At 45.6% G+C, this 26,733-nt stretch overlaps 1 protein-coding gene across 1 annotated transcript in view; it reads right to left on the reverse strand.

Moving 5' to 3' along the window:
* ARHGAP17 (Rho GTPase activating protein 17) overlaps positions 1 to 26,733 on the reverse strand; it is a 71,770-nt gene that overhangs the window by 3,272 nt on the left and 41,765 nt on the right. Inside the window, 15 exon segments of the mRNA XM_087973097.1 lie at positions 1,320 to 1,575; positions 1,578 to 1,912; positions 3,031 to 3,170; positions 4,314 to 4,559; positions 6,569 to 6,586; positions 7,313 to 7,466; positions 9,618 to 9,709; positions 10,386 to 10,499; positions 11,324 to 11,404; positions 12,078 to 12,159; positions 12,661 to 12,772; positions 18,530 to 18,657; positions 22,325 to 22,406; positions 22,538 to 22,606; positions 26,317 to 26,428. Coding sequence (XP_087829223.1) covers positions 1,320 to 1,575; positions 1,578 to 1,912; positions 3,031 to 3,170; positions 4,314 to 4,559; positions 6,569 to 6,586; positions 7,313 to 7,466; positions 9,618 to 9,709; positions 10,386 to 10,499; positions 11,324 to 11,404; positions 12,078 to 12,159; positions 12,661 to 12,772; positions 18,530 to 18,657; positions 22,325 to 22,406; positions 22,538 to 22,606; positions 26,317 to 26,428 — 2,021 coding nt within the window.

Genomic DNA, 26,733 nt, shown 5'->3' on the forward strand with positions numbered 1-26,733 from the left:
ATCCATGATTAGGCAACATTTGCAACATATCTGGCCAATCGGAAGGCCTCAATTTCCTCTTACCATTTCCAATTTCAGTTCCTATTGAATAAGGCAGCTCAAACATCTAGATTATTTAATAAAATTCTCAATTAGAATATTATTTGCAGATATATTACAACCTAAAGGATTCAAAGGGTTATTTTGGCAGCTGAAACTTGTTTGGTTCCAGTGGCCCTTACAATTCTGCAAGGATTCTGTGGATCAATATGTTAGAGTCTGCTAAAATTAAGAGATGGGCATGCGCTATTTCATTCTGCCAAAAGTCAAGACTTTGTCCTAATATGCTGCTTAAAATTAACATTAAGCGTTATTAAAAAGCTGCTTAAAATTAACATTAAGCGTTATTAAAAAGCGCCCAATCCAGATTAAGAAATAAAAAGAGCTTGAAAATACTGATGCAATCTGTAATAAATGGGTCACGTATGTACTGCACCAACAGGAAAATTACTTTGTTAGCTAGCAAGGGACAGGGCTTAAATCAAAAGATTAAAGGGGCATTCCCCACCTGCCATTTACAATCTGAGTATGATAAAATTCAGCCAATCTTCCCACCATCTAACAAACAGCGCTGAGATTTTTCTCAATGTTTCTGAACACAGCCTGCATGAAAAGGCCCCCAGCCCAGGTCTGGGCAGCAAGGAAAGAAGAAACCACAGAGGAAAAAAAGGCTAAAACCTGCCTTTCCTGATCTGGGATCCTCCTGATCATTGGCTGTGCCGCTATAACAACACAGGAAGGAAATCTGACATCTTGGAATGTTCTTCAGTGTGAAGAAAAATAATTTTAATGGCAGAGTAAAATCGGAGGGAAGGCTGCACTGCTATTGTTGGTGGGGAGGAATGGGGACTAGCAAAGGATGGCAGGCAAAAGCCCAGAACACAAAATTAGGATGGCTGAAGTCCGACTGTTGAGGAGGCCTTTGTTCTTCAGTTAAAGGAAGCCAAAACCTTGACTGAACACTGAAATGGGCTGAGGTATTCCACATGTGCTCCAACATGTCCACTCTTTCTTCTCTGAAATGATGCGCTACGCTCCTATCTAGACTAGCTGCTGCTACGAATCCAGTTAATCTGCCTTTATCATCTCGTCCATGGACTTTGCCAATCTCAGGGGACAGAAACGGAGCCCTGCAACTCCCCAGAGAGGGCTGGCTGACAGCTGTAGCTGGCTTGCTTTGGAGGGGGGGCTTCCTTTGGCCGCCCCCACTGGGGGACAGCATTGCTCCATCCAAGCCCAGGCTGGAAGACATGCCTGAGAGGAGCCAAGAGGGTTCTTACCGGTCACGATGTGGGACGCCGTTGCCGGAGGACCCAGCAGAGAGCCGTTTGCAGACAGATGAGGAGCAGGAGGGTGAGGCGGAGGGGGCACCGTGGGACGGTTGCGAGGTCTGGGCACTGGCCGGGGCCTTGGTAGTGTGCCAGATGGAGGAGGTGACTGAGCCGGTGGAATGTCCTGGGCCGAAGGCTGGGCGGCCGGGCAGGTGGTGCTGTGCTTTTCCAGGGGCGTGTCGGGCGGGGTGGGGGTATGCGGAGGGTGGGCGACAGTGGCTCTGACCCACCCTCTGGGCCAGGCGGGGAAGGTCCAAAGCTACCAGCCTTGGTCTGCGGAGGTGGTGTTACGGACTGCGTGGGGGGCTGGGGGGGCGGGTGGCTGGGAGCCTGTATCGGGGAGAGGCTGCTCGAGTATCGCCGGGGGGCAGAAATCTGGGGCAGGGAAGCAGAAGGCTGAGTGCTTCCTTGGTTTGACTGCTGGCTGGGAGGAGAAGGGCTCCTTGTGGGGGGCTTGGGGGCTGGAGTGGGACTTGGGGTCCCCGGCTGTCCCGGAGGTGGGTTTGCTGGCTTTGGAGGGGCTGGTGCAGGTTTTTTGACGGCTGAAAGAGAGAGCAAAAGGAAAAGACATGGCTGAGATTATAGTCGAGCATGACACCTCCGATTACTTCATGGGTTGTCATTAAGTGCTGGCACCCAGGCTGAAAAAGACCTCTGGCCCCGGTCTGAGAAACACCAAAGCTTCGTGGGGATCCTGAAACTGGATGGAGGTTGTATTAACACGTAAGACCCAGCCTGGCAGCCTCTTTTGGGGAGAGGGATGCTTCATGTCCTCTCCTAGAAAAATGCCTGCAGGCCTTCCATTTTCTAAGAGGAAGGGTCTTCAAACTTAATTACTTTTAAGACTTGTGAACTTCAACTCACAGTTTCCCAGCCAGCATGGCTACCTGAGGAATCCTGGAAGTTGAAGTCCGCAAGACGAAAAGCTGCAAAGTTTGGACACCCAAACTGTTCTCAGAGCATATTATGCGGTAGCAGAGAGCCACAAAACAGAGCTTCTCCCCTGCTGCCCTCTGTGGCTCCAGGCGGAACCATCCCTGCCTGCCCAGCCTGTCTAGGCCTCCCTAGCCAAAATTAGTCTGAATGGGTACATAATCTAATGTACCCATTCCATCAGTTCCAGAGAGAGGAATTGGGTTATTTTGTTGTATTTTTGTGCATGTTGTTTTTCCCTTTGCATCAGAGTGCTGTGTATGACACATGGGTGCTTACAAACATTTGCCAAATAAACACATACATCTTTTGGCGTACTCTTCTGCTGAGGCAGGGCGTTCTCGCTTGCCTTATCAGCTCTGCTCCTCCTACAATGTATCTTATCTCCCCAAAGAGTTGATCACACAACTTCAGACTCCAAAGCAGGCAGATTTAACTATCTGATTTGGGAGCAAGTTCTGCGTTCTCCTGGTGGTGTGAATAGCCCAAGTAGCCAAGGCCATGCAAAACATGCTCTCTGGCCCTCCTGCCAGGTGACCAAAACTGGGGTGGGGGCGGGCAAAAAAGGCCAGTGTTGAAATCCCTTCCTCCCCAGTCTCCCTACTGACCCGAAGTGGGCAAACTCTTGATTGAAAAGTTGTTCCCCAGGAAAGACCTGGCAGCTTTAGTCCCCCCTCCCCCTCCCCCAAGCCCACCAGGGTGCCAGTGCAGCTCGTGAAGGACAAACCTCGCCGGAGGGCGTGTGGGCTGGGCCCGGCGGTGCTCTGGGGCTGCCCAACCGAGTACTGGCTGGCACTACTGAGAGGCTGAGCAGGTCCACCGTTTCTGGGGGGTGGCGGTGTGGTTGAGTCCTTTGGCTTGGAAGAGCTGCAAGGAGAGAGAGAGAGAGAGAGACCTGCATCAAAGGCGACTGCGGGGTGCCAGAAGCTGCTTCTCCCTAAGGCTCCTCATGAAATGCGGGGCCCTTGCTTGCATTAAACAGGTGCAAAGTGCAGGCAGACCCCATTTTGGCACCTAGCCCACTGCTGGCCTGCTTGACCCAGCTGTCTGGGGTCCACAGAATCCCCACAGCTTAGGGAAAAAACTCTGAAGTCCTTAAAGCAGCAGAGCACCGAGGTTAGCCATACCAGCTGCGACCACCGCAGAGTTATTTAGGAGAGGGATCTTAAAAGATGCGAGAGCGACGTCCCTCTAGTTCCTCTGAGATGTGCCATGAAGGTTCTGTGCCAAAGACTGCAATTCCCCAGAAACCCAAACAAGCGTCTCTTCAGCTACTCACCAGTCCTTGAACCTCACCCCTTGCACTGACTTTAGCAACCAACATTTCTTGCTTTGCCCATTCCTACACCCTGGTCTTTGCTCAACCTATTTTGGGGAGCTTGTTCAGAATAGCAAGGCTTCTCTGAGCAGCTGCTTCCATACCTTCTCCCCAAAGTTATGCTCCTAGGCTGCCCAGCAAGGGGGCTGTTGGGCCCAGAGACAAACTGGTGGAGGAGCAGATCTCTCTTTCTCCAGTGGAGAAAACCAGCTTCCTCAGAAGGTGCATGCACCGCCGGTCAACCTCCCCACCTATCCCCGTGGAAGGAAGAACTGAAGCCCAGTAACACTGTGGCAGACTGACTGGGAGGGTACACAGCCTACGAAGACGAGACAAACAGGTTCTAGCTAGTGGGTTAGAGAAGAGCAAGCTACCACCTCTCCAGGTCAGGCAAGGAGGGAAGTTCCCTACCTTTGCTGGGTTCAGCTGGGCTCTGCCGTGCAGCTGTGCATTTCCCCTGACTTGGGCGGGCTCTGGCATGACCTCTGGGCAACACCTTGGGAGGGAAGCAGGAGGGCGACTCTGCCTGCTTTAAGGCAGGAGGATCACGATGGTTCTGCTTCCGTGGGGCAACCAAGCAGGCCAGCCTTGCCAAGCATCTCCTTTGAGCTTTGAGGGACTGACGACAGGGAGAGAAGAGCAGGACCGTGGCCCGCGCTGAGCCTGCCTCTCTGAGCCCCCCCACCTCTTACCTGCTGTCCTCTGTGCCTTGGCTGTGAGAATGCTCTGCTGAGCCAGGCAGGCAGGCAGAGGGAGCACCCGCCAGGCCGGGCTCAGCCCCAGGGGCCTGCGGGTACTGCTCCACCGTGACGGCCAGGGCCAGCGGGCCAGCCTCCATGGGCGGAAGCGGTGGCTGGAAAGCTGGGGCTGTGTGCTTTCTATTCACAGTGCCAACTCTCCGGGGGTTTGCCTGGAAGTCCATAACCTTGACACCAAAGCTACAGAGGAGAGAGAGAGTAAACACTCCATGCAGACGGGCTACACGTAAACACAAAAAGAGTCAGTGTACGTAACTACCTGGGGAGATGGAAGGCGAGTCCCTGCTGCTCGCCATGCAGATAAGCAGCAAGGAGCACACAAACGGTGCCAGCCAGAGTCTGAAAAATGCAACACGTTCTGGCTCAGCTAGGAGGAGTGTGACAGGCATTGAGGACCAGCAAGATCGATCATTCAACGTCCATTTTGGTGTGTGTGTCAGAGATGGAGAGTGAGAGTGATACAGAGACACAATATATCAAATTCTATCTTCGGGCAGACTATTATGTGCCCACTTTATCCCCCGTTAAGAAGCCCCAGGAATTCTGCAGTGGTTTGAAAAGATTTCCCTCCCCTGGAAATCCTGCAGAGTTCCTTGGCTGCCAGGCAGCTCCACCTACAGGGCGTTTTTGGTATCATCCCCCTGTGGTCCAAATGCCTGGGACACTCCAGCCGAGAACATCCCCGGTTAAGTCACAGACATGCATCGGCACTTAAATATTAATGGCAGGGCTGTGTGTATTCAGTGGCGATCACAGCAATCACAATGGCAGCCACAACAACAGCAGAAAGCCGTCCAAGAGTCACTCGATAGTGAAATGGGCAGCAGATACGTTTAATAAATAATCAATCGAGCTTCCTCAGCACCAAGAAACAGTTGGGCTTCTTGTCCTCAGTCACAAGGGAGGCATAAACTGCACCTCAGACTTTGGTGCCTGTAGAATCGGTTTGCCTTTCCCAGATTTACTGGCAGCAAAATGATTTAAAATAGGTCAGGGTAAACAATCCGGCATTAATACCCGAGGCTTAATTATTCATTTTCTTGTTTTAGATGTTGGAAGCTGTAAAAGTCCAGAATATACACAACCCTTGTTAATGTGCAGAAACAAAAACATAAAAACTAGGTTACTGATGAATCCAACGTAGATCATGTAGAACAAATGTTTGTCTAGCTCAGGGACCTCAAACTCAAATTGGCATCGAAGATTTTGCATACTTGATTTTTTTTAAGTCTTTCATGAAGAAAGAGGGTCACATATGCCACTAAACATAATTACACATACACACACACACACCCTACAGCCATTTCTCTGCATTTCATTTTGGCTAATGGGCAGGCAGACAGCTGTGGGGCTGTCCAGTGGCTGCTCAGGTTGGGGGGTGGGGCTCACTTATGCAGTGGTGGGTTTGTGCATGGAGTATGGCCAGGAGGCAAGGAAAAAGGCCCTGACCCTTCCCCATAGCACGGGGCAACTGAAAGGCAGCATTTCAAGGAGCTAGTCACAGCTCACTTCCCGCCCTGGGCACCTCCCAGGAGAGGTCTTGCCAACTGTGTTCTAGGGTACCTCTTTTTGTTCTGGATACCTGGGCAGGTAGTGGCAGAGGCAGGGCCTTGAGGCAGGATGGGGGTGCAGGAGATTCGGCATCCGAGATGAATGTGGCCAGAGCCATCTGTGCCAGCCAGCGGCTGCAGGCCTTGCCTGTAACTCAGTGCTTCTCAACCGTGGCAACTTAAGGATCCCTGGACTTCAACCGGGTGTGGCCTCTGGGCTGGGAGTTTGAGATCCCTGGTCTAGCTGCTAGTAAGGCAAGGAAAAGCCAAGTGGCTCCCATTGGAAGTCAGGATACAACAGCGTTCAGGGAAGCCCAAAGCACACAGATAAACAACATGTGCTAACAACCACTCTTCAAACTAAAGGCGCAGCAAATTTCCAGACTGAAATTTGGTGTTCCAAAGACATGGTAGAATTTCTGGAAAGGCAGCTGGCCTGACAAACGAACTTTGGTACAGGAGGCGAGGAGCCTGTAACCATTTATCGTGAGGGCTGCCAGCAGGGACCCCTTCTTGCGGGCCCTATGCCCGCTCCCCAGGGGAAGCCGCTCCTGCTGCTTCCACAGCGTGAGATCTTCCCCGGGCTTCTATCATGCATGGAACACGGTGAGGAGGAGGAAAGAACAGCACGTACATTACCTTTGGATCTTCCTTAGGCTGCAGTAAGGAGGGGAAAGGCACCACTCAGGGCTGGCTGGCCATGGCCCCAGGCGTGCCCAGCTCCTCTCTGACAGAGGCTTCCAGAAAGCCCGTCCACACACGCAAGGCCCGCCTGCAGAATACCTTAAGGAGGCCCGTCAGATGCCCTTTGGTGGCTCCTTTAAGCAGCTGCCCTCTTAAAGAAGCTTCCAGGTTTCCTGGAATGCCGCCTTTGGGCCTGGCACCCTCAGCTGGGGTCATACGGGGACCTTGGTACTCAAGTGGATTCATTTGTGCCTCCCAGGCTTGGTGATTGAAAGGAGCATCACCAATAGTTTTTAATACTCTAAACGGGGCTCTCCAACCTTGGCAACTTTAAGACTTGGGGACTTCAACTCCCAGAATTCAAGGTTGTCAGGGTTGGAGATCCCTGCTCTGAACCCCTTTGGATGGAACTTCTCTGATTGGCTGCTTGAAGGTAATCACTTTCAGAGGCACAAGACTGTTGTGAGTGCCAACTAACTTAGAAATGAGTGCCAACGAGCCAACAGGACTCTTTCCTAATAACAATCTGGTTTGTTTTCATTCATTAGACAAAGAAATCTTTGGTTTCTTATGTGCCAAGATTCAACCCAGGTTTGTGAACTCTGAAAGAACTTCAAACACCTTTAACTTAAGTTAAACAGCAATAAATGGTGCTAAACCAACAATAGGGTGGAGGAAGGGAAGAAACGCTCCTTTTACCTTTCCTTTCTCAGGAGCTCCCCTTCCATCACAGCCATGCTGACCGGCCTTTTCCGCTCCAGGGTCCCTGAATCATAGTCACTGCCTGCAGGAAGGTGGTTGGAGTTCACGGCCGGCTGCCCCACAAATGCTCCGGACACATTGAAATCCAGCTCTGCGAATTCAGCAATAAACATTAAAACCCAAGCGGTTCAGAGGAACATCGCCTTCAGGCCAAGAACTTAAATTTCAGAGGATAAAAATACCTTATGGCTTCTGCTTGCAAGACAAGAATTAAGATAAGTTCGTTTTTATTTCCCTTTTCAGACTAAAAGAGTCAGGCAAAGCAATACAACACAATGGGAATGCAGCAGCACGCACAGTCCCGGAGTCACTGGTGCTGCACATATAACAATGTGCAAGCTGCATCAGTTACAGGTTTGCTTCTGGGATCCAATTCAAGATGTTCGCTGTTACCTTAAAGCCCTACATGCCATGGATCCAGGGTATCTGAGGAGCCGTCTTTCCCCAATGGGACAAGCCTGTCCCACTGGTGCCACCACAGAAGAGACCAGCTACAGATCCCAGCTGCTAAGGAACTCCAGCAGCGAGTTCAAGTAGAGCCATTTCTGCTGTGGCCCCATCTACCACTGGAGGTGAGAACTGCCCTCTCCCTTTGGGCCTTCAGGAAAGAATTAAAACTTGTTTTGCTGGTTGACCTGGGGCCACGAATGGGAAGGTGCTCACAGCTGGAGGTGGCTGACAGAGTAAGAAGATCTTGTCCTGCTCGTCTCTTAGTTCTGGTTCCAGTTTAGAGTTAACATCTTCATCTGTTTAGTTTTAATGTTTTAATTATATTTTTCTGCTTGTTGTAAACCTTGTAAGCCACCCAGTCACCTTACAGCCCTGGGTGGCACAGTGCACAATACAGTATTGCAGGCTGACTCTGCCCACAGCCAGGGATTCGATCCTGAACGGTTTAAGGTTGATTCAGTTTGCCATCCTCCCAGGTCAGTAAAATGAGGACCCAGATTGTTGGGGGCAAGAGGCTGACTTTGTAAACCACTCAGAGAGGGCTGTAAAGCACTGTGGGGTGGTATATAAGTAAGTGTGGTGATGAGTGACATAAAAATTAATAAAACAAACACAACCTGCAAGTTAAAAAATTAGAGTGGCACCCAAAACTTGTAATAAAAGCTGTAAGTTCAATGTTTCAGTAGAATGAATGCCTCTAGAGAATTAGCCAGTAGCTGAGTGCAGATATTAAGACGTTTCCAAGCTCACATGACTCAGAAACTAAAACAAGTTAAAGAGAATTTAGGTACAGTAATAGAAATGCAACAACGAAAATCTCAATGGAAGAATACTAAATTTAAATGTTATACAAGAGAAAATTGGTATTAGACCTTCTATAACTTGTATATTAACCTAATCATGATACACGTAGTGGATAATTCATTTTCTACAAATTGTTGAAAGTATAAAGATCAGGTTCGATCCTGTTTTTACAACTGGCATTGCTATAAAGCTCAACAATTCTGGAAAATGATTCATAGCAGAATGAAGTAAATCTTAAAAGATGAGTAAGTGATCCTTTTCAACTGCAGCATTTTTTATATATTCCCGTAAAATAGCCCAGATTAGCTTTGTACATACTACTAATTGCTGCGAGGATATTTTATGGCTTTTATTAGAAAAGATGTCTTGTCCCTTCTAAAAATGGCTCACCAAATTGTAGGAAAAGATATAGAATAAGCTTATTTTAAAAGTAAAACTGACATAGAATTTGATTCAAATTGCAAATTATTTCGTGGTTTTTGATAATTTTTTGGTTTTTCTCTATGTAAATACTTCTAAATTAAATACATATTTATTCTCAGCAGCATGGGCAGAATTCATTGTAGTTTACCATTTCATTTTATATAATGTTCATTATGTCTCTTGATATTTATATTGTTAATAGTTTAAGAACAATTTTTAGATTTTAAAAATGTAATATATTAAGTTACTTAAAATTAATTAATGATGCATTGAAAAATGGTAATTTCTATTAACTGTAAATGCCTTGGTTTTTTTTTCACGAGGGATTCTCCCCCTATTTATCCTGCTTCCATTTTTATGTATTTTCTCTTTAAATGTTCAACAAAAATATATTTAAAAACAAAAGATGTTTCCAAGCTCATTCTTTCCAGTCCTTTACATGGGCTTTTACAAGGAGGCAAAAATATCAAAAGCAAACAGCACAGCACTCCTACCATTAGCCTACCAGCTCTCCTAAGAAGAACAACTGGGATTGCATGCTGAGAAGGAAAAGCATTTTCTTTACCTTCAGGAAAGAACCAGGTAGCGTGCTGGATGATGGGTTCAACAACGGCAACCACGTGCACTGAAGTTGCTGCTGCCATTTCTGCAAGAGAGCTGCGGGGGGGAAGACCAGTGGCTTTAAAGATGTTCTCAGCAATCAAGGAAGCTGATGAGATCTAATCAATCCTGCTCAATGGGGTCAAATACAGGGGTCTAGGGGTGCCCGGTGGAATGTCTAGGTGGCTGCCAACTGTTTGGTGGGCACAATTGAGGGGTTTAAAGTCCATTCCCTCTGAGGACCTCTTTCAGGAGAAGCCCTTGTGAAGATGCTGCCTGAGGTTTCCAGAGACCAATGGGACAGAGCCTTCCCCTGTGTTGCTCTTAGGCCACAGGATATGCACCCTCAAGTGTCCCCTTTGGCCTCCGTTCTTCCTGCATTCTGAAAATCTGTGGAGTTGCATTGCCTCGACAAGCTCAAGTTTTTAACTAATTTTAGGACTTGCAGAACTGAACAATAAAAATCTCCTTTAATCTTTTTTGCAAAAACGAAAGAAATGACACAGAAATACTCAGGACTGGCTTCTTATGCAGTGATTTAATTTGTGCTGGACCTTTTCCGTTAAAGAGGCAAAAATCTAATCCTACAAATATTCAAGATTTGCTCCTTAGCCAAGGGCTCCTGGCTGCAGTTCAAAGAAGAGCTGCTAAAGACAAGGAGGACGGCCAGTGGTGACTAGCTCGATTCTGCTGATTTGGCAATTCAAGTACTGTATTAGAATTCAACACTTACCCTTCATTCTTGGCCCACAACAAATTTGGGCCCAGCACAATGGCAATGTTGCTGGGAGTCATCTTGTTAACGTCACTATACTGTGCGAGTTTTGCAAGGAATTTGATTAAATACCTGCAAGGAATAATCAGTGTTAGGCTTTATGGAGAACCAAAGGCATCGTTGGTCACAGGAAAACTGAAGCTCAAGATACCCAGCTCAGACTGTCTCCTAGATGGAAATATGGTACAAAAATTCCACAAAAGCATTGTGAATTTCAATTCTTGCCTGGACAGGAGCACACAAATAAGAGTGGGAAACTCTTTGGAGCATCTGCTGGAATCCTTGTTGAAGTGTTTCTAAGTGACAGTTCCCTAGGTGGAGGTTTTGAGTTCACCATCTCTGGAGATGTTTATGAAGAGGCTGGGCAGCCACCAGTGAATGAAATGGTTTTCCTTCATACTGGAGATGATAGGACTCTCTTTATATTTGTATGATTCCTTTCTATTGCACGGGGAATTGGGCCAAACAGGGACCGTGTGGCAGCTCAGGAACAGAGCCCCTGCCTCTGGAAGACGGGTGTTCAACCTTGACAACTTTAAGACCAGGCTGACTGGAGAATTCTGGGAGCTGAAGTCCACAGGTCTTAAAGTTTCCAAAGTTGATACCCCTCTTCTAGAACAGTATACAGCATCAGGTACATCCAGGTCAAGCCCTTGCCTCATGTCCTAGAGCATAACTGCCATTTGGTAGAGTGACTTCTTTGATTTGCATTCTCTAGACTAGAGTTTGTACTGCAAAGTTAAAAGTGGCAAACAATGCAGAACGCTCCATTTCCAAGGGAGGTCATAATATTGCAATGAACACATTCTTTGAGTTTCTGAATCCTGGAATTCTCCATTTTAAAGCCAAGGAGGGAAGACAGATCCATTTGGAAAACCTCTGAGCACCCGACTTACCTGAAGTTGGCCAGGTTAGGCTTTGGCAATATCTGGCAAATCCTCCACAGGTCTTGTAGTTTCTTATCCTGGTCCTGGATGCTGAGGGAAAACAAAATGTTCTCCTGAGATTCACCTCAAAGGGATAGGCTTGCACTTTTGTGCAACAGAGCTTTACTTGCAAAGCTGCTATCAGCTGTTGCTGAAGAAATAGCTAAAACGGGAAGATCCTAATTATCTGCTTAGAAATATTAACGTTTGCAGAAAACTAATGCAGAAGCAGTCTGTTTTTATTATTGTTGTTGTTGTTGCTGTTATTGTTATTACTATCAACTTTATTTGCTGCTCATCTCGCCCTGTATGCATAAGAAAAGTATGAGAAAAACAAAATACCAATTGGTCAATGTAGGCTTGAGACAGAAGTGTTAGCATTATTTATTATTTGTATTTAAATTTATTTGCCACCCGTCTCTTTATGCCAAGGGTCCCCAAACTTGGCAACTTTAAAACTTGCGGACTTCAACTCCCAGAATTCTGGGAGTTGAAGTCCCCACAGCTTAAAGTTGCCAAGTTTGGAGACCTCTGCTTTATGCGGCTACACTGTGCAGCTTACAAGAGTAAACCAGAAAAAAAACACAATAAAACAAAATGAAAGCACAACATCGTTGCTTTAAAAAGAACCCTGAAAGAAATGCAAGGAGAAAATCAAGAAAGTGATTTTCAAGCACAACTTTCCAAAGCCCTTTCAAGGCAAAACCAGAGAAACCGGCCTTACTTTGCAACCTGGGTCCACTCTTCATACAGGGCGTAGGTCATCAGTGGTTCCGGCAGCTCCCTCAGATAGGACTTCAGGGCCCCTTAAGCAAAGATAAGCAGGGAGAGTCAAAGCAAAGCAGGCTGGACATGCAGTAGCTAAGGCTACAAAGGAATCCAAACAGCTGTTGAGTTGACAACACGATCAGTGCAGCTACCCAGGAGGGCCACCTATCTCCTGCCCAGAGGAGTTGAGGTGAAGCCCATTCTTTTAAACCCACGTCAATGATTTAAAAACCATGTTTGAAAAATATTTTTCTATCATTTGGTCCCTACACTTGATTTTTAAATGGCAGAAAACTAAGTTTTAAATAGATGGCACTTGGCTCAACCTTTTGGAGAAGAAGCAGGAATATTCTGGAGCAAACTCAGCAAGTGGGAGAGAAACAATGGAGAAAAGCAACCAAGCATCAGTCTCAGTCGCTCTAGTCTCTCTTCTGACTTCTCTCTCTCTCTCTCTCTCTCTCCCTCTCTCTCTCTCTCTCTCTCTCTCTCTCTTTCTTTCTCACTCACTCACTCACCACTCTCTCTCTGGGTCCACTTACCAGCCACGGCATGAGGGTCTGAGTAAAACTCATCCAGGTGTGAGGAGGAGCAGTCCAGCGCTGCCTTCAACTTCTTTAGCTTGGAGGCTCCAGCAGCGATGCGGAATAAGCCCTGGGGAGGACAGGAAATACGTCCTTCCCTTAGCCAGGATCCCTCTTCACTGGGATCTACGCTGCTTAATGTGGTAATATAACCTATTGATCATTTTATCATTTTCTGTAAGGCCTTTGTATAACTAGCAGTAAGTCTAGGAAGATGTGGGCATTCTTGGTGGGGGTAGGGAGTATCTTTGCTCAGAGTGCCTCATTCTGTTTTGATTCTGCCAGTTTAGAAGGAATAGGAAAATGGGTGAAAGTTCAAGGTACAAGATACACAGTTGTGCTTTCTCATGGGACTTTCCAAACTTTCCCATGAGACTTTCCGTGGCTGTATGATCTCACCCTAGCAAGGTAACATCTGGGACTTTCCAAGATTGTGTGTTCTCATGCTGGTGAAGTAATCTCCTGTTGAGGTCATTGTTTTCTGAATATGCATACTGTATTTTTGCTTGTGTTTTTCTCAATAAATACTGCTACCTGAGTTCTCTCAGGGTTGGCATTTTCTCAGAGACAGTTCCCTGTGTCTCATTTCAATGTCAAACCACCATAAATGGTGACCCCGACGTGATAGCTTGAAAGCTATCGCTTCCCGCATCCTATACTCATCGTCGCGGACGCCGACTGGGCCCTCATCTTCTTCGCGCTGGACGAAGATAGATTCTTTTCGTGAGTATGGGGGGAGATCTCTCGAAGGCTCAGAAAGAGCACATCAGGGAATTGAGAGGGATCATTGGGAATAGTTTTGGGTTTGGAATTGGCAGTAGGGGTTGTGCTGTAGGAAAGAAAGAAATTGAGGATTTACTACAGTATGTTTGGAAAATATTAAGTCATATCCGGAGGGAGGTAGTATTAAAGTAGAGTCCTGGAAAAAGATAGGGAAATTTTTGCACGAGGAACCCCGTGCCCCTTCTTCAATTTTGTTAACCTGGAGAGTGATTATGGATGCATTAGCTACTTATGAACAACCGCCCTATCACCCCCGAAGAAGGTTTGCCGCTTTACCATGCGGTGACGTTTGTTGCCGCCGATGGCACCTCCAGATAAATCTGGGGAACTGTCCGGCGCTAGAAATACTTTGTCAGAGGATAAGAGTTTACCTTTAAGGGTTCAGGTGGATGCAGTTACTGCAGCTATTCAAGAAGCAAAGAATAGAGGGGAACTATCAGGAGATGATTTGGTGGAGTTTGGAGTAGAAGTTCAACTTAATCCAGTGGAAATTGTCATGGATGCTGCATTAAATCCATGGCGATGGAGTGGAAGCCTTTACAGCTCAGAATTTTGAGGGAAGTTAAGCAAGCAGCAAAAGAATATGGTGTTAGAACGCCATATACTCCAGGCATTGTTAGAAGCAGTTGGTTATGGAAATAAAATGATTCCGGCTGACTGGAAAGCTCTGTTGAATATGATTTTAACTCCAGCTCAATATTTGGTGTTAGATCAGAAATGGAGACAGCTGGCAGTCCAGAGGGGAACAGCAAATGTTACCCCAGATCAGCTTTACGGAGCTGGTAATTTTACAACAGTGGAACAACAGAGAGATGGTATGCCTGAGGAAGGGTTCATTCTTCTCCCACAAATAATTTTTCAAGCCATAGGGTCTCTCCCCTGACGGCGAAGGTGGTGAGAAGACCTTTACTAACATCAAACAAGGGAACAATGAACCCTATGAAAATTTCATTAGCAGACTGAAATTGGCTATTGAAAGACAAATTGATAATCAATTCGCCCAGAAAGAGTTGCTTTTAAGTTAGCAGTAGAACAAGCTAACACAGATTGCAAAAGATTTTAAATCCACTTATAGCAAGTGGGGAGAGAGAAATCGCAGATTTGATTAATGCATGTAGGAAGGTTGGGAGTCAGTCTTTTAACATGGAAACTTTAGCTCTGGCTTTACAAACAGGACATGCTCAAAAGGGGAATTGTTTCAATTGTGGGAAGCCTGGACATTTTAAAGCGCAATGTCGGGCTCCTGGAGGAGGTCAAAGTCAGCAGAATAAGAGATCAATGGGACAGGGTGTTCGTCCTAAAATCAGTGTGCCCAAAATGTAAGAAAGGATACCATTGGGCATATCAGATGCTCCTACAGTTTTTACTGATGGAGGGAAAGTTTTTGGTGCTTGTGTTTGGAAAGATAAATCTGGAATTTGGCATACAAAAGTGACTTCAGAGCAGAAGTCTGCCCAGCAGGCAGAACTTGCTGCTGTAGTTTTGGCTTTTCAAAATTTTCACAATCAGGATTTTAATTTAATAGTGGATTCATTGTATGTGTATAATTTGTTACCCTTGTAGCAGGTTCTTATTTGTCTCCTGGAATATCACCTGATATTTTAAGATTGCTTTTGTTGTTACAAGGATGTTTGGAGCAGCGTGTGAATGTGTGTTTTGTTGCTCAAATGCCACGCTCAAGACCATGTTGACTAAATTAAATAAAAAAGGAGGGAAGCTCCTGGGGCTTCCAAGCGATTCAAGATCAATTAAATCTAGCTTTATATACTTTAAATTTTTTTAAATTTGTCTGGTAACCCCCTGCGGCGCGGCCAGCAGGCATTTTTCTTCTCCTTCTACAGATGCGGTGAGACCTCGGGTGTTGGTGCGGTTCCTTCCAGATCCGGCATGGGTTCCTGCTGAGCTGATAACGTGGGGACGTGGTTATGCAGCAGTTGAACATCTTGGTCAAATTCGTTGGGTTCCTGGTCGGTGTGTTCGGCCTGATCATTCGCAGGCACCTGTGAAGGAAGTTTCGGAGGAGCAGGATGGCGCATCTGTGGTTCCTGATCCTGCTGATTCTGCCTAATCTGTCCTGGGCTGCTCAGGTGCGGAGAGAGCAGCGACAGCATGTTCAGCGTGCCGGAGATTTGGGTGATGATTTGTGGACCGATAATAATTACATTAAAGATTTGCGCACAACTGCCAAAAACTTGAACATCACCAATTGTTGGTTGTGTATGCACCTTCCTGGGAGAGTGGGAGAAGGACTAACATTGCATGGAGTGCCTTTTGAGGAAAAAGATTTAATAAAGAATGCAACCTGGAGAAAACAGTTGTCTTGTGCTACAACAGAGCAATTCCAGATCCTAACCATGGGAGGTAATCTATGGACACAAATTTCCCGAGGTCTTATCCCGCCTTTGGGAATTGCTATGAACTATAGGGATATTCATATTTTAAATAATTTTACTGTTGCTATGTTTAATGATACTATAAAGAATATTAAGATGATTAATGTAGAAATGTCTGAAATTCGTACAGTTACTTTGCAAAATCGATATGCTTTAGATATTATGTTAGCTGCTCAAGGAGGAGTTTGTGCTTTAATTCATTCACATTGTTGTGTTTTTATACATAATTATGAGCCAAACATTACAAAAACTGTTCAGGACATGGAAGATCGTATTGCTCAGCATCAATCTGGAGCCGATGGGTTTAATGCATCATTCTGGGACAGTCTGTGGTCCTGGCTTCCTGATGGATCATGGTTTCGCTCCTTATTGCAAGGGGTTGTTATTATTATTGCTATATGTATCTTATTATGTTGTTTTATTCAATGTATTCCTAATCTATTACAAATGTGTACCTCAGTCTTCCGGCGTGAAGGATCAGGTCATGAGGGAACTGTGTACTATGCCACTAAAACACCCCCTATCTTTGAATAAATAAAAAAGGAGGGAATGTGGTAATATAACCTATTGATCATTTTATCATTTTCTGTAAGGCCTTTGTATAACTAGCAGTAAGTCTAGGAAGATGTGGGCATTCTTGGTGGGGGTAGGAGTATCTTTGCTCAGAGTGCCTCATTCTGTTTTGATTCTGCCAGTTTAGAAGGAATAGGAAAATGGGTGAAAGTTCAAGGTACAAGATACACAGTTGTGCTTTCTCATGGGACTTTCCAAACTTTCCCATGAGACTTTCCGTGGCTGTATGATCTCACCCTAGCAAGGTAACATCTGGGACTTTCCAAGATTGTGTGTTCTCATGCTGGTGAAGTAATCTCCTGTTGAGGTCATTGTTTTCTGAATATGCATACTGTATTTTTGCTTGTGTTTTTTCTCAATAAATACTGCTACCTGAGTTCTCTCAGGGTTGGCATTTTCTCAGAGACAGTTCCCTGTGTCTCATTTCAATGTCAAACCACCATACTTAACTCCCCATTTCATGAAAAAAGATCTCCCTTCCAAGATGCTGACGCTACAAAGTCAGTTTGGCTGAGCTCATGCTCCACTTGGGGACATGCTGAGCTGGGGCCGCCAAGCTCCTGATGGAATGTGATGCCATTTCTTTGAGCAAATCAGACACCGGAGGATGAGCTGGGAGAGCGTTGTGTCTTTCTTGGGCCGTTACGGCAGAAGACGGCTCGAAAACTCATCTCAACTAAGTGACTCTTCCCTATTTCTTCCTGGAATGTTCTGTGAACAGCTTGTGCTCCAAAACCGAAGCGTGTTTCCCCCCAGAACAAATGGATGCTACCATTATGGCCACAAAGCTGACAGCTTTTCACAAATGAACTCTGATTCAACTCGGACATCCTACATGCCCCTTCTTGTTGCGGTTCAGGTATGTTCCTCCTAAAATCCGGATTAGCCAACAGTCCCCAAAGTTTCTATAATCTGAGACGGAACATTAGGCTCCTTCCCACACCACCACTGCGGTGAGAAGGCAGCCCTCGCACTGTGGGCTCTTGGGAAGCATCCATTCTGGCATCTCCTGGGGACGAGGCTGAAAGACAGCCAACCTAGACAGAGGCAGGGACCAAGTTCCTGAATACCAAACCATGATGTTGAACCTGCAGCTTTCTGCTCCCATTTTTGGGAAGACAAATGGATGAGCCCGAAGGGGAAACAAATCAGCCCAGATACGAAGCACAAGACAAAAGGGAAGTGTGAAAGTCACACTGCTGCTGCTGCTACAAAACATAGCAAAAGAGCAATTTTGGAATAAACGGAAGTAAACTTCACTCCTCTACCCCATCTTGTAAACGGACCCATATTAGCTACTCAAGCCCTCCAGGAGGCTCCATGTTCTCCTCCAGCTTTTTCTTCCTTTGGGGTGGGGGTGGGGGAGAGGACAGGCAACTGGATGATGGAAGGATACACGCACAACCCTTCCAGTCAGGGAGCCTGAGGTATGCAGGAGCCATCAGACCAGTCTGGGCCAACGGTTTGCTACCAGAAGTGTAGGGAAGAAAGAAAACTAAAATGACTCAAATAAGTGAAAAGATTCAGGCTGCTTCCAAATGACTCGGCCAGCACGAGCAGGACAACTCAGCCACATTAGGCTCAAGTGTCTGCAAAACCTCCGTCAAGCCCTCTTCAAGGCATTTCAGGAAATCTGGCAGCCAACATGCCAAGCTGGCCATCTCAGATGAGTAGAAGGTAGCCTAGGGAGGCACATACATGTGGGAGCCTCTCGGCCAGGGAGAGGGAGCTACTTTGGTCTAGTGGTGAAGGCACCGAGCTAAAAAGCAGGAGATCGTGAATTCAAGTCCCACCTTAGGCACGAAAGCCAGCTGGGCGACCTTAGGCCAGTCACTCTCTCTCAGCCCAACCCACCTCACAGGGTTGTTGTTGTAGGAAAAAAAGGAGGAGGAAAGTGCATTGGATATGTCTGCCACCTTGAGTTATTTGTAAAATAATAAAGGTGTGATGAAACAAGCAGGGCACTGCTACCACCAGAGTTGCCCTGTCTTGTACGTGCAAGAGAAGCCCCTGGGGTTCTTCCAGCCACCCCCCACCCACGAAAAGAGAAGAGTCACCCCAGTGAGCCCCTCACCCACCTCTTCCTTCATGCCTGTTTCCAAGAGCATCATCACACAGGCCTCAATGGGGACGGCGATTTCTCGGCCGCTACGCTTGAGGTGCTCCTCCAGGGGAGTCCCGAAAGCTGGTTTTTCAGTCCACTTGTCTAGTTAGAGGAGTAGAATTAAAAGTCAGCCAGACAGCTAGGAAACCACCACTGTGGGTGGAGGGGTGGGGGTGGGGGAGACACACACACAGAGAGAGAGAGAGATCTGCAGTACGAGAGATCATTAGGCATCCTACAAGAAGATCTGAACCATTTGATTGCAGAGTCCGGGAAGAACCAGAAGCCACGTCTGCTCCTTGGGAGTGATCAACCTAGAAGGCCCCATACACAGGCCGAGGGGGCTGGATTGGCCGCGGCTCCCAGCTCGCCAAGGGTTGACTGCTATGCGGGGCTGGGCTTCTCCAACGGAACTGCTTGGGTGAGGGCCAGAATGCCGCCGCCACCACCATGCTTAGGAAGCAAAATCGAACCCAAAGAGAAACATCATTCACACACCCAGGTAACCCAGTTGCTAGAAAACATGGGATTTGGGACCAAGAAGTAAAACGAGAGTGATGTTGGTTGCAACAAGGATTGAGGCAGGCTGCCAATTATCAGGTATTTTAAGCAGGTAATTAAACCTTCTTGCTAGGCTTCTCAGTTTTTGAGGTCTTTGTGGCAAGGGATGCTAAAAGCAGTTTGGGTTGCCACAGGAGTGAGAGCAGGTCGCTAAGCCAGGAAGATCCACCCCTTGGTTGAATTACGTGGCCGGGGGTGAGCTGTTCTTAAAAGGAAAGGTGGTTTCTCGGGGATCAGAGTTTCCTCCCAGGAAAAGAGCTGGTGACAATTCTGTCCAATCAGGCATAGCAATAGGACTTAGATTTAGATATGGCTCCATAGTGCTTTACACAGCACTCTTTTGAGTGGTTTACAGTGTCAGCATTTGACTCCCAATAATATGGGTCCTCATGTTACCGACCTTGGAAGGCTGAGTCAACTTTGAGCCGCTCAGGATCAAACTCTTCAAAAGATTAACAGAGTTGGAAGGGACCTTGTAGGTCATCTAGTCCAACCCGCTGCCCAAGCAGGAGATCCTACACCATTTCTGACAGATGACTCCTGGCAGTGGGCAGAGTTTTCCTACATTCTAACCACTGTGCCACCAGGGCTCCTAGAAAGCGGTTCAACATCTTTTTCCATTGCAATATTGTAATACCACTGTTGGCAATCCAGCCACCTCCAATTATGGATGACCTCAACTTTGCTGGTCTCGCCCAAGGCTCTGAAGCCCAGGTCTTGTTCTGAGGCTCTGGGTCAGGGGTGTCTGCCTGTGTGTGTGTGTGTGTGTTTGCAAGTGTGCATGCATGTGCCCACCTGTTTGAACTACTTTTGAGTGGAGCTGCTGAATGGGTACAGGTATGTAGGTCTAGGTGTGTTTGGGTCTTTTCCTGTGTAAGATTAAGAGTATCTTGGTGACGTTTCGGCGAGGTCCCACTCGCCATCCTCAGGCTGGTGCTTTTGGCTTGCACTGGCACGAAGCCGAAAGCACCAGCCTGAGGATGGCGAGTGGGACCTCGCTGAAACGTCACCAAGATACTCTTAATCTTACACAGGAAAAGACCCAAACACACCTAGACCTACGTATATATTATATACATATTTGTTTTCGTAGATTTTCACGGGTACAGGTATGTAGGTCTAGGTGTGTTCGGGTCTTTGAATCTTACACGGGAAAAGACCCGAACACACCTAGACCTACATACATACATACATACATACATACATACATACATTCTCAATTCAACAATCTGGAGGGCGACGTGAGTTTTGCCAAATGGCCCACAGAAATAATTTCAATTCTCTCCAATCTACTAAGTACAATTTAACACCATTCAATTCTCTTCTCAATCAAAAGGTTAAGACAGAGGCGCCTGAGCAGATTGTTAGTTATTCAGGAAGAACTTAGAAAGGAGAAGTCTGAAAGCTCTCCGAAACAGAGGATGCTTCCCCAAAGCTCTTTTGTCTTCAACCCCCTGCAGACACAATGGTGAGTACTTGATGGCCCACTCCAAAGCAGAGTTGGAAGGAGCCGCAGAGGCCGCCTGGCTCCATGCAGCACTGAATTAAATCTCTCCAATAGGCTGGGATGGAACCGATTGGATGACTTGAGAGAAACTCGACCCTGAAGCAGCGCTTTCTGCAAGGCTGGGCCTGTATCACAACCTTCTGCATTGGGGCACAGCATGCCCCAAAATCTGGTGCTCTTGTAATGTTGCTGAACTACAAAGGCCAGCAGCCCCAACCATGAGGTCAGAAGGTGGGAGTTGTTGCTTGGCAGGATCAAAAGGACCGCGAAGTCCATCCCTGGAGGTCAGAATCTGCCACTGTCTAGACCAGGGGTGTCCAACCTTGGCAACTTTAAGACTTGTGGACTTCAACTCCCAGAGTTCCTCAGCCAGCTTTGCTGGCTGAGGAATTCTGGGAGTTGAAGTCCACAAGTCTTAAAGTTGCCAAGGTTGGACACCCCTGGTCTAGACTAACTTCCCTCCCTCCTTAGCTGCTTCTCATGATGAATTTATGAAACCTACAGCTTTCATCAGTGGCTTTTTAAAGGAGTGTTTTGTTTTTTAAGATTTAAAAGATTTCATGTTGTTTCGGGGCTAACTAGCCACAACCATAACTAATTTACCTTGAGAAACGAAATAGTAGGTATTTTACTTGAATTTTATGTGATTTCATATTTCAGGCATGATATTCCCCTCTGAAAAAAAAAAAAAAAACCAAGAGATGGCCAAAGGCCCCCCACCGCGCGCCAAGAAAGCCATGCCCAGCTCCGCTTTTCTGCCGCTCAGCGGCCCCTCCGCTCGCCTTGCCGCCCGTCGCTACGCACCGCCCGCTCGGGCTCCGCTGTGATTCGCATTCCCAAAAAATCGAATTCGATTTTAATTGGAAAGAATATCATATCTGATATTTGTTGCCATTTTTCTTGTTAGCTGCCGTTAGTATATTTTTCAAGTTGCTTCTCGGAGTGAGATGGGTGGCATATAAATTTAAACAAACAAACAAAGCAGATAGCAAAACAATTCAGCCTTCTTAGGACAATGCAGCTCAGCTAACCAGCTGTTTACAGGGATACTTGTGGAATTCCTCCATTGTTGAAAGGCCCTTTCAAAGTAAAACAGCCCCTCCTCCTCTTCCCTGCAGGATCTGCTAAATTGTTGTGGAATTTGGTCTTTGGGGGGTTTCAATGGCGCCTCCTTCCAGCAGCCATGTGTGAGGAGGCTATTTTGCAGGTGCAGTCATGCGCAATCTTTAAGGGAAGGGCTCTGCACAAAAAAATTTGCAAGCAGGAGGCTATGATCCAACATCTCTGGGAAGAGATGCTGATCAGAGCAGACTTCGCCAAGAACTTCACATTTTCCCAAATAAGGTGACTGAGGAAAAGCACCAGGTACCGGGAGAGACACGATGGCTCCACAACTGGCCAAGGAGTGAGCTGTCATGCCTCACCTGTCCAAGGAATGGTAATGCTCTGGAGGAGCTTCAGACCCGAGTTCCTAGGGATTGGTTAGTGGATTAAGAGGGAACTGGGAGGGTTTCAGGGAGGCAACTGCAAAAGGGAAAGGATAATTTGGGAAGATTAAGTACCATTAAGAATACTCCCATGTTTTTCATTCAAGAAGGACAGCATGCGGAAAGGGGGCGAAGTAAATTGGAAGGGAGAGGAGGAGGAAGAGTGCAGAGATGGCACAGGCAAAGCAGGAGGCAGAGCATCGAGTTACTTTACCTTGATGGGCCTGGATTTCGGGGAGCACCTTTTCTAAGACTGCTAATGCTTTTCTATGGTAATCTGCTTGGGCTTCTAATAACTGAGAACAAAACCCATATTTTAAAACAAAAGTTAGCACCAAATGAACAGAATAGCACACAGACAGAAGGATTAAGCAGGTAAAATGTATGTCGCAGAACAAGGTGTGCTACCTGGGGAGCAGTTACTCACCGAGACAAAGTGTCTTGCATAGTCGCCTTCTTTGGAAATGAAGTTATACATATCTGCGGCAAGTTGGTCCTGGAGATTTTGGGAAGGGGTGTACAAAAAAGAAGAGGCAAGTTAGCAACATAAGACACTGCCTCAGATGAAACAAACAAAAGGTTAAAAAGTTATGAGATTTATGTAGTTACTTACCAAGCTAAATTATATTAAAGTAACAAAAATATCTTTACAATCCCCAAGGCATGTCACCCCTAATGTTTGGAAATTAAAATTTGACACGTCTTACCGCTTGCCTCACCCAGCAGCCTCTGGGATAGGCATGGAAATCTGGCTGAGTAAATTTAAACAGGCAAATCAGGTCTCCAGGATAATGAAGTTAGGACATGAAAATGGAGTCAAACCCACAACCTATTGGATCCTTTGTATTATTCGTGAAAATGACCACATCGTGCGTAAGGATGAGCGTAAGGTCCAGGAATCAATGACCTTACCTAAACTTCCCTTTCAGAAAAAAACAAATTCCGTATCTTGCATTATTGACTCATGTGCCTATTTTAAATATATATAATCAAAGTCCATTACCTCCAATACAATAAATACTGTAAAACTGATTCAGTATTGGCTTAAAACTTTCTATCATTTTTACTTGATCCAAATAATTTGTGCAAGAAGTATAAACAAAGCTACACACTATACTTTATTAAAAATCAGATAAAAGTAAGCATGCAGTGATGCTTAAATGTTGGTGAATTTTCTTTCAATATTTCTGTAATATAAAACAGGAATGTTGGTGGGCTTCCTTGCACAAACTGCCTGTTTCTATAAGATTATGGACAATACCTTGTCTTGGCCATTCCAAAACATTGGCTTTCTTCTGCTTTAACAATTCTTTGATCATACCCAATTGGGTATTTTGGATCATTGTCATGTTGCATGGCCCACTTTCTCTTGAGCTTCAAATTACAGTTCTCTATGACATTTCCTCTAGCGTTTGGTGACATTTTACAGTTCTCTAGCGTCCTTGACACAGAAAGCAGAACACATGCTGCCACCATCACATTTTACAGTTGAGATAAGGCTCTTATCTTGGAATGTGGAGATTTGCCATTCAACAACTAAATGTGTATTTTGGGTCTCAACCGCCTACAGAGCAGTCTTCCAATAGCCTTCTAGATCATCCACATGGCCTTCTGCAAACTGTAGATGAGCAGCAATATCCTTTTGGAGGGGCATGGCTTCCTCCTTGCAACCTTGACCCCCCCCCCCAGTTGTTTAGCATTCTCCTGATGGTGGTGTCATAAACACTGACAGTCACCAGCTCAAGAGAGGCCTTTGGTTCCTTATAAAGTTACCCTGGGTTTGAGATCTTCTGGAGTACTACCATCTTGCTCTTGGTGTGATCTTGGTTGGTTGACCATTCCTGGGGAAGGTATTGAATTGCCTCTATTTATACATAATCTGCCCAACAATGGATTGGTGGAGTCCAAACTCGTTGGAAATAATATTGTAATTTTTTCCAGCCTGGTGAGCATCAACAACTGTTTTTCAAAAGGTCCTCAGAAATCTCCTTAGTTCAAGCCATGTGTCAGCCCTTTCCAGGTAAGCCAGGCAGGAAACACAACCAGATGGGCTAATTCTACTTTACTGTAAAGCTATAATTAACAGAATCTTGCCAATCTGAAAGTACAACTCTCCTACCATCTCTTTTCATGGCCCAATCAATTAGGGTGGATCCTTCCTTTCTCTTTCCCTTTCTCTGGCTGTTAAGCCACTTGCCCCTCCCTTTCTTTGTCTGATCATTCTCTGGGCAGCAACTCTTCCCCTCTTCCCTCAAGGTCATTCTCACATTCCATTACACCATGACACACTTCCACACAGTCATGTTGTAAAGATCAGACTTTGATAGTGAATATCCAGAACTCTCACATTCACACCTCATTATTATCCTATTGACTGAACGTCCCTGACTCCAACTTCCTCTTCAAATAAACTGGTAATCCTAGAGAGGTTCACGTACTTTTGCCAAACACAAATACGTACTTCTGAATCATTTTCCTCAAGAAATGAATGAACAGGTGAACATTTTTAACTCATTTATCTGGGTTCTCTTTACCTAGTTTTAGGACTTGTGTGGACGACAGACCATGTTCTAGGTCATATTTATGCAGAAATATTGAAAATTCAAAATGGTTCATATTTGTATCTTTGTTGCTAGCCACTGTATTTTTTCTTCATCTGGACAAATGGCTTGTCTACCCTCCGTTTCATGGAGAAATACATTGGAGACTTTAATGGTAATGTGTTGAATCAAACTCAAGAACACTGGCTTTGTTCGATAGAGTAGATTGGCTACTCTTGATCACTGCTGTGGGTGTAGTTTCTAATTTTAAGGCTGTTTGGCTCTTTTATGATCCACGGACAGCTTGGTTGTCACTGTAAGATTCTTACCCCTCCCTGGATTCCAATTATCAAAGCAATGTTTGCAGCTGCTTAGATTCCAAAAGGAATCGTTGGTATCAAGAGGGGACATTTGCCAAGCAATTCACATTTGGCAGACTTGGAGCCATTCAGTTGCCTTCACAGATCCATCCATCGCCTGACTTGTCTCTTTTGGGGAGAGACGTGTAAAAACTGAGCGGATGACCAATGTCACTCTTAACTGAGGGCGAGTCCAATTCTGGGAGAACTATATAAAAAAGCAGCTCTGAAGGAAGTTAAGAGGAGAATTGAGCATCCAATTCCAGCAATTCAAATAAACTTTGGACAGCAAACCTAAGTAGGCAGAAGGACTAATGGGGGTGTTTTTGTTTATTTATATTTCATTCTTTCTGGACAGCCCATCTCCCTTCAAGGGTGGGGGGCTCTGGGCGGTATAACTCAGCTTGATTGAAAAGCTGCTTCCAACATACATGCATACGTACATGTTTTATTTGTAGTTTTCCTTTAACAACCTTACTTATGTTGTGTACAATATACTGGGTCAATATACTTTTTTACATGATGCTAACGATAATAATACAAATAAATATTCATAATCTTTGTCTTCCAACTTCCAACCTTGATATGCACTTCATACTAGTTCTAAAGCAGGGTTTCTCAGCAACTTTAAGATGCTTGGACTTCAGCTCTCAGAATGCTTTAAGATTCATTATTCTTAGAATAAATAGTTTATTAATTCTTTAAGATGTGTGTGGACTTTTAGGAATCCCAAGTCTTAAAATTGCTAAGATTAAGGAACACTATTCTAGAGACTGTGTTCAGGAGACCAAGAACAGTTATCTTCACTTTGAAATGAGTTTCCTAGGAAACCAGAGCTGGTGTTAGTAAGGCAAGGAACCTCTTCCTCCGACCTGAATGAAATTCACCTGTTAGGCTGCTGTGAAAGGCATAAAAGACTTCAGTAAATAAGCTCGAGATGAAAAATCCTGTTGGTGACACTTCTCCTGAAAACCAAGAGCATGACCTTCTGTCCTGGGTGTTTTTACTAGGGAGTCCCAAAGGTAACTGGACTTTCTTGGGGGGTTTTCCCCCTTTGACAATGTTTCCAAGAAGCTTCTTCATTTCTAAGTTTCAGTTGCTTTGAAGTTTCAGTTCCTTTGAAATGTTTTCAAGGGAAAAAAACTCTCAAGATAGTCCAGTTGCTTTTTGGAAAAAGCACCTTTGGGACAACCATGACCTGGATGATTAAGAATCACCATTTTATTAGGCAGGGAAATGTAAAACTTCTCCAAGCACCCATCAATTCTCCATCAGAGATTGGAGCAAGAATTCACTTAAGAACACACCTTGCATTGCTCTACTTTATTTCCAGCTTCATCCATCTCCTCCTTGAGGGAATCTATCTTAGATGGGAGCCCTTGGAAGTTAGTAGCTGAGGTTTTGTGGGCCTGGTTCCACCTGTATAAAAGAAAGCAAACATCCAGAAAAAATTCCAGGGGGGGTGAACACTTATGAAGGATCAATGGTCTTCCTAACCACCATGCCCAAATCCTGTTCTTCTATAGTGAAGCTTTGTTCTCCGTGCAGAGCAGTATCTTTTGCAGAACAGGATATTCAAATGAAACTAATTATGAAGAGGCAAGCAGGAAATGAAGAAATAGTGTCCATGAGCTGAATATATCCTCAAGACAGAACTTATGGGGAAGATGTCTGGTGTGTAACTCCAACTAAGTAAACATGTCATGCCAATTGCATGCCAGATA

This window comes from Notechis scutatus, chromosome 12 (assembly GCF_049901735.1).
Source record: "Notechis scutatus isolate UNSWTSFEM ecotype Mainland chromosome 12, rNotScu1.2, whole genome shotgun sequence".
NCBI classification, from domain to species: Eukaryota; Metazoa; Chordata; class Lepidosauria; order Squamata; family Elapidae; genus Notechis; species Notechis scutatus.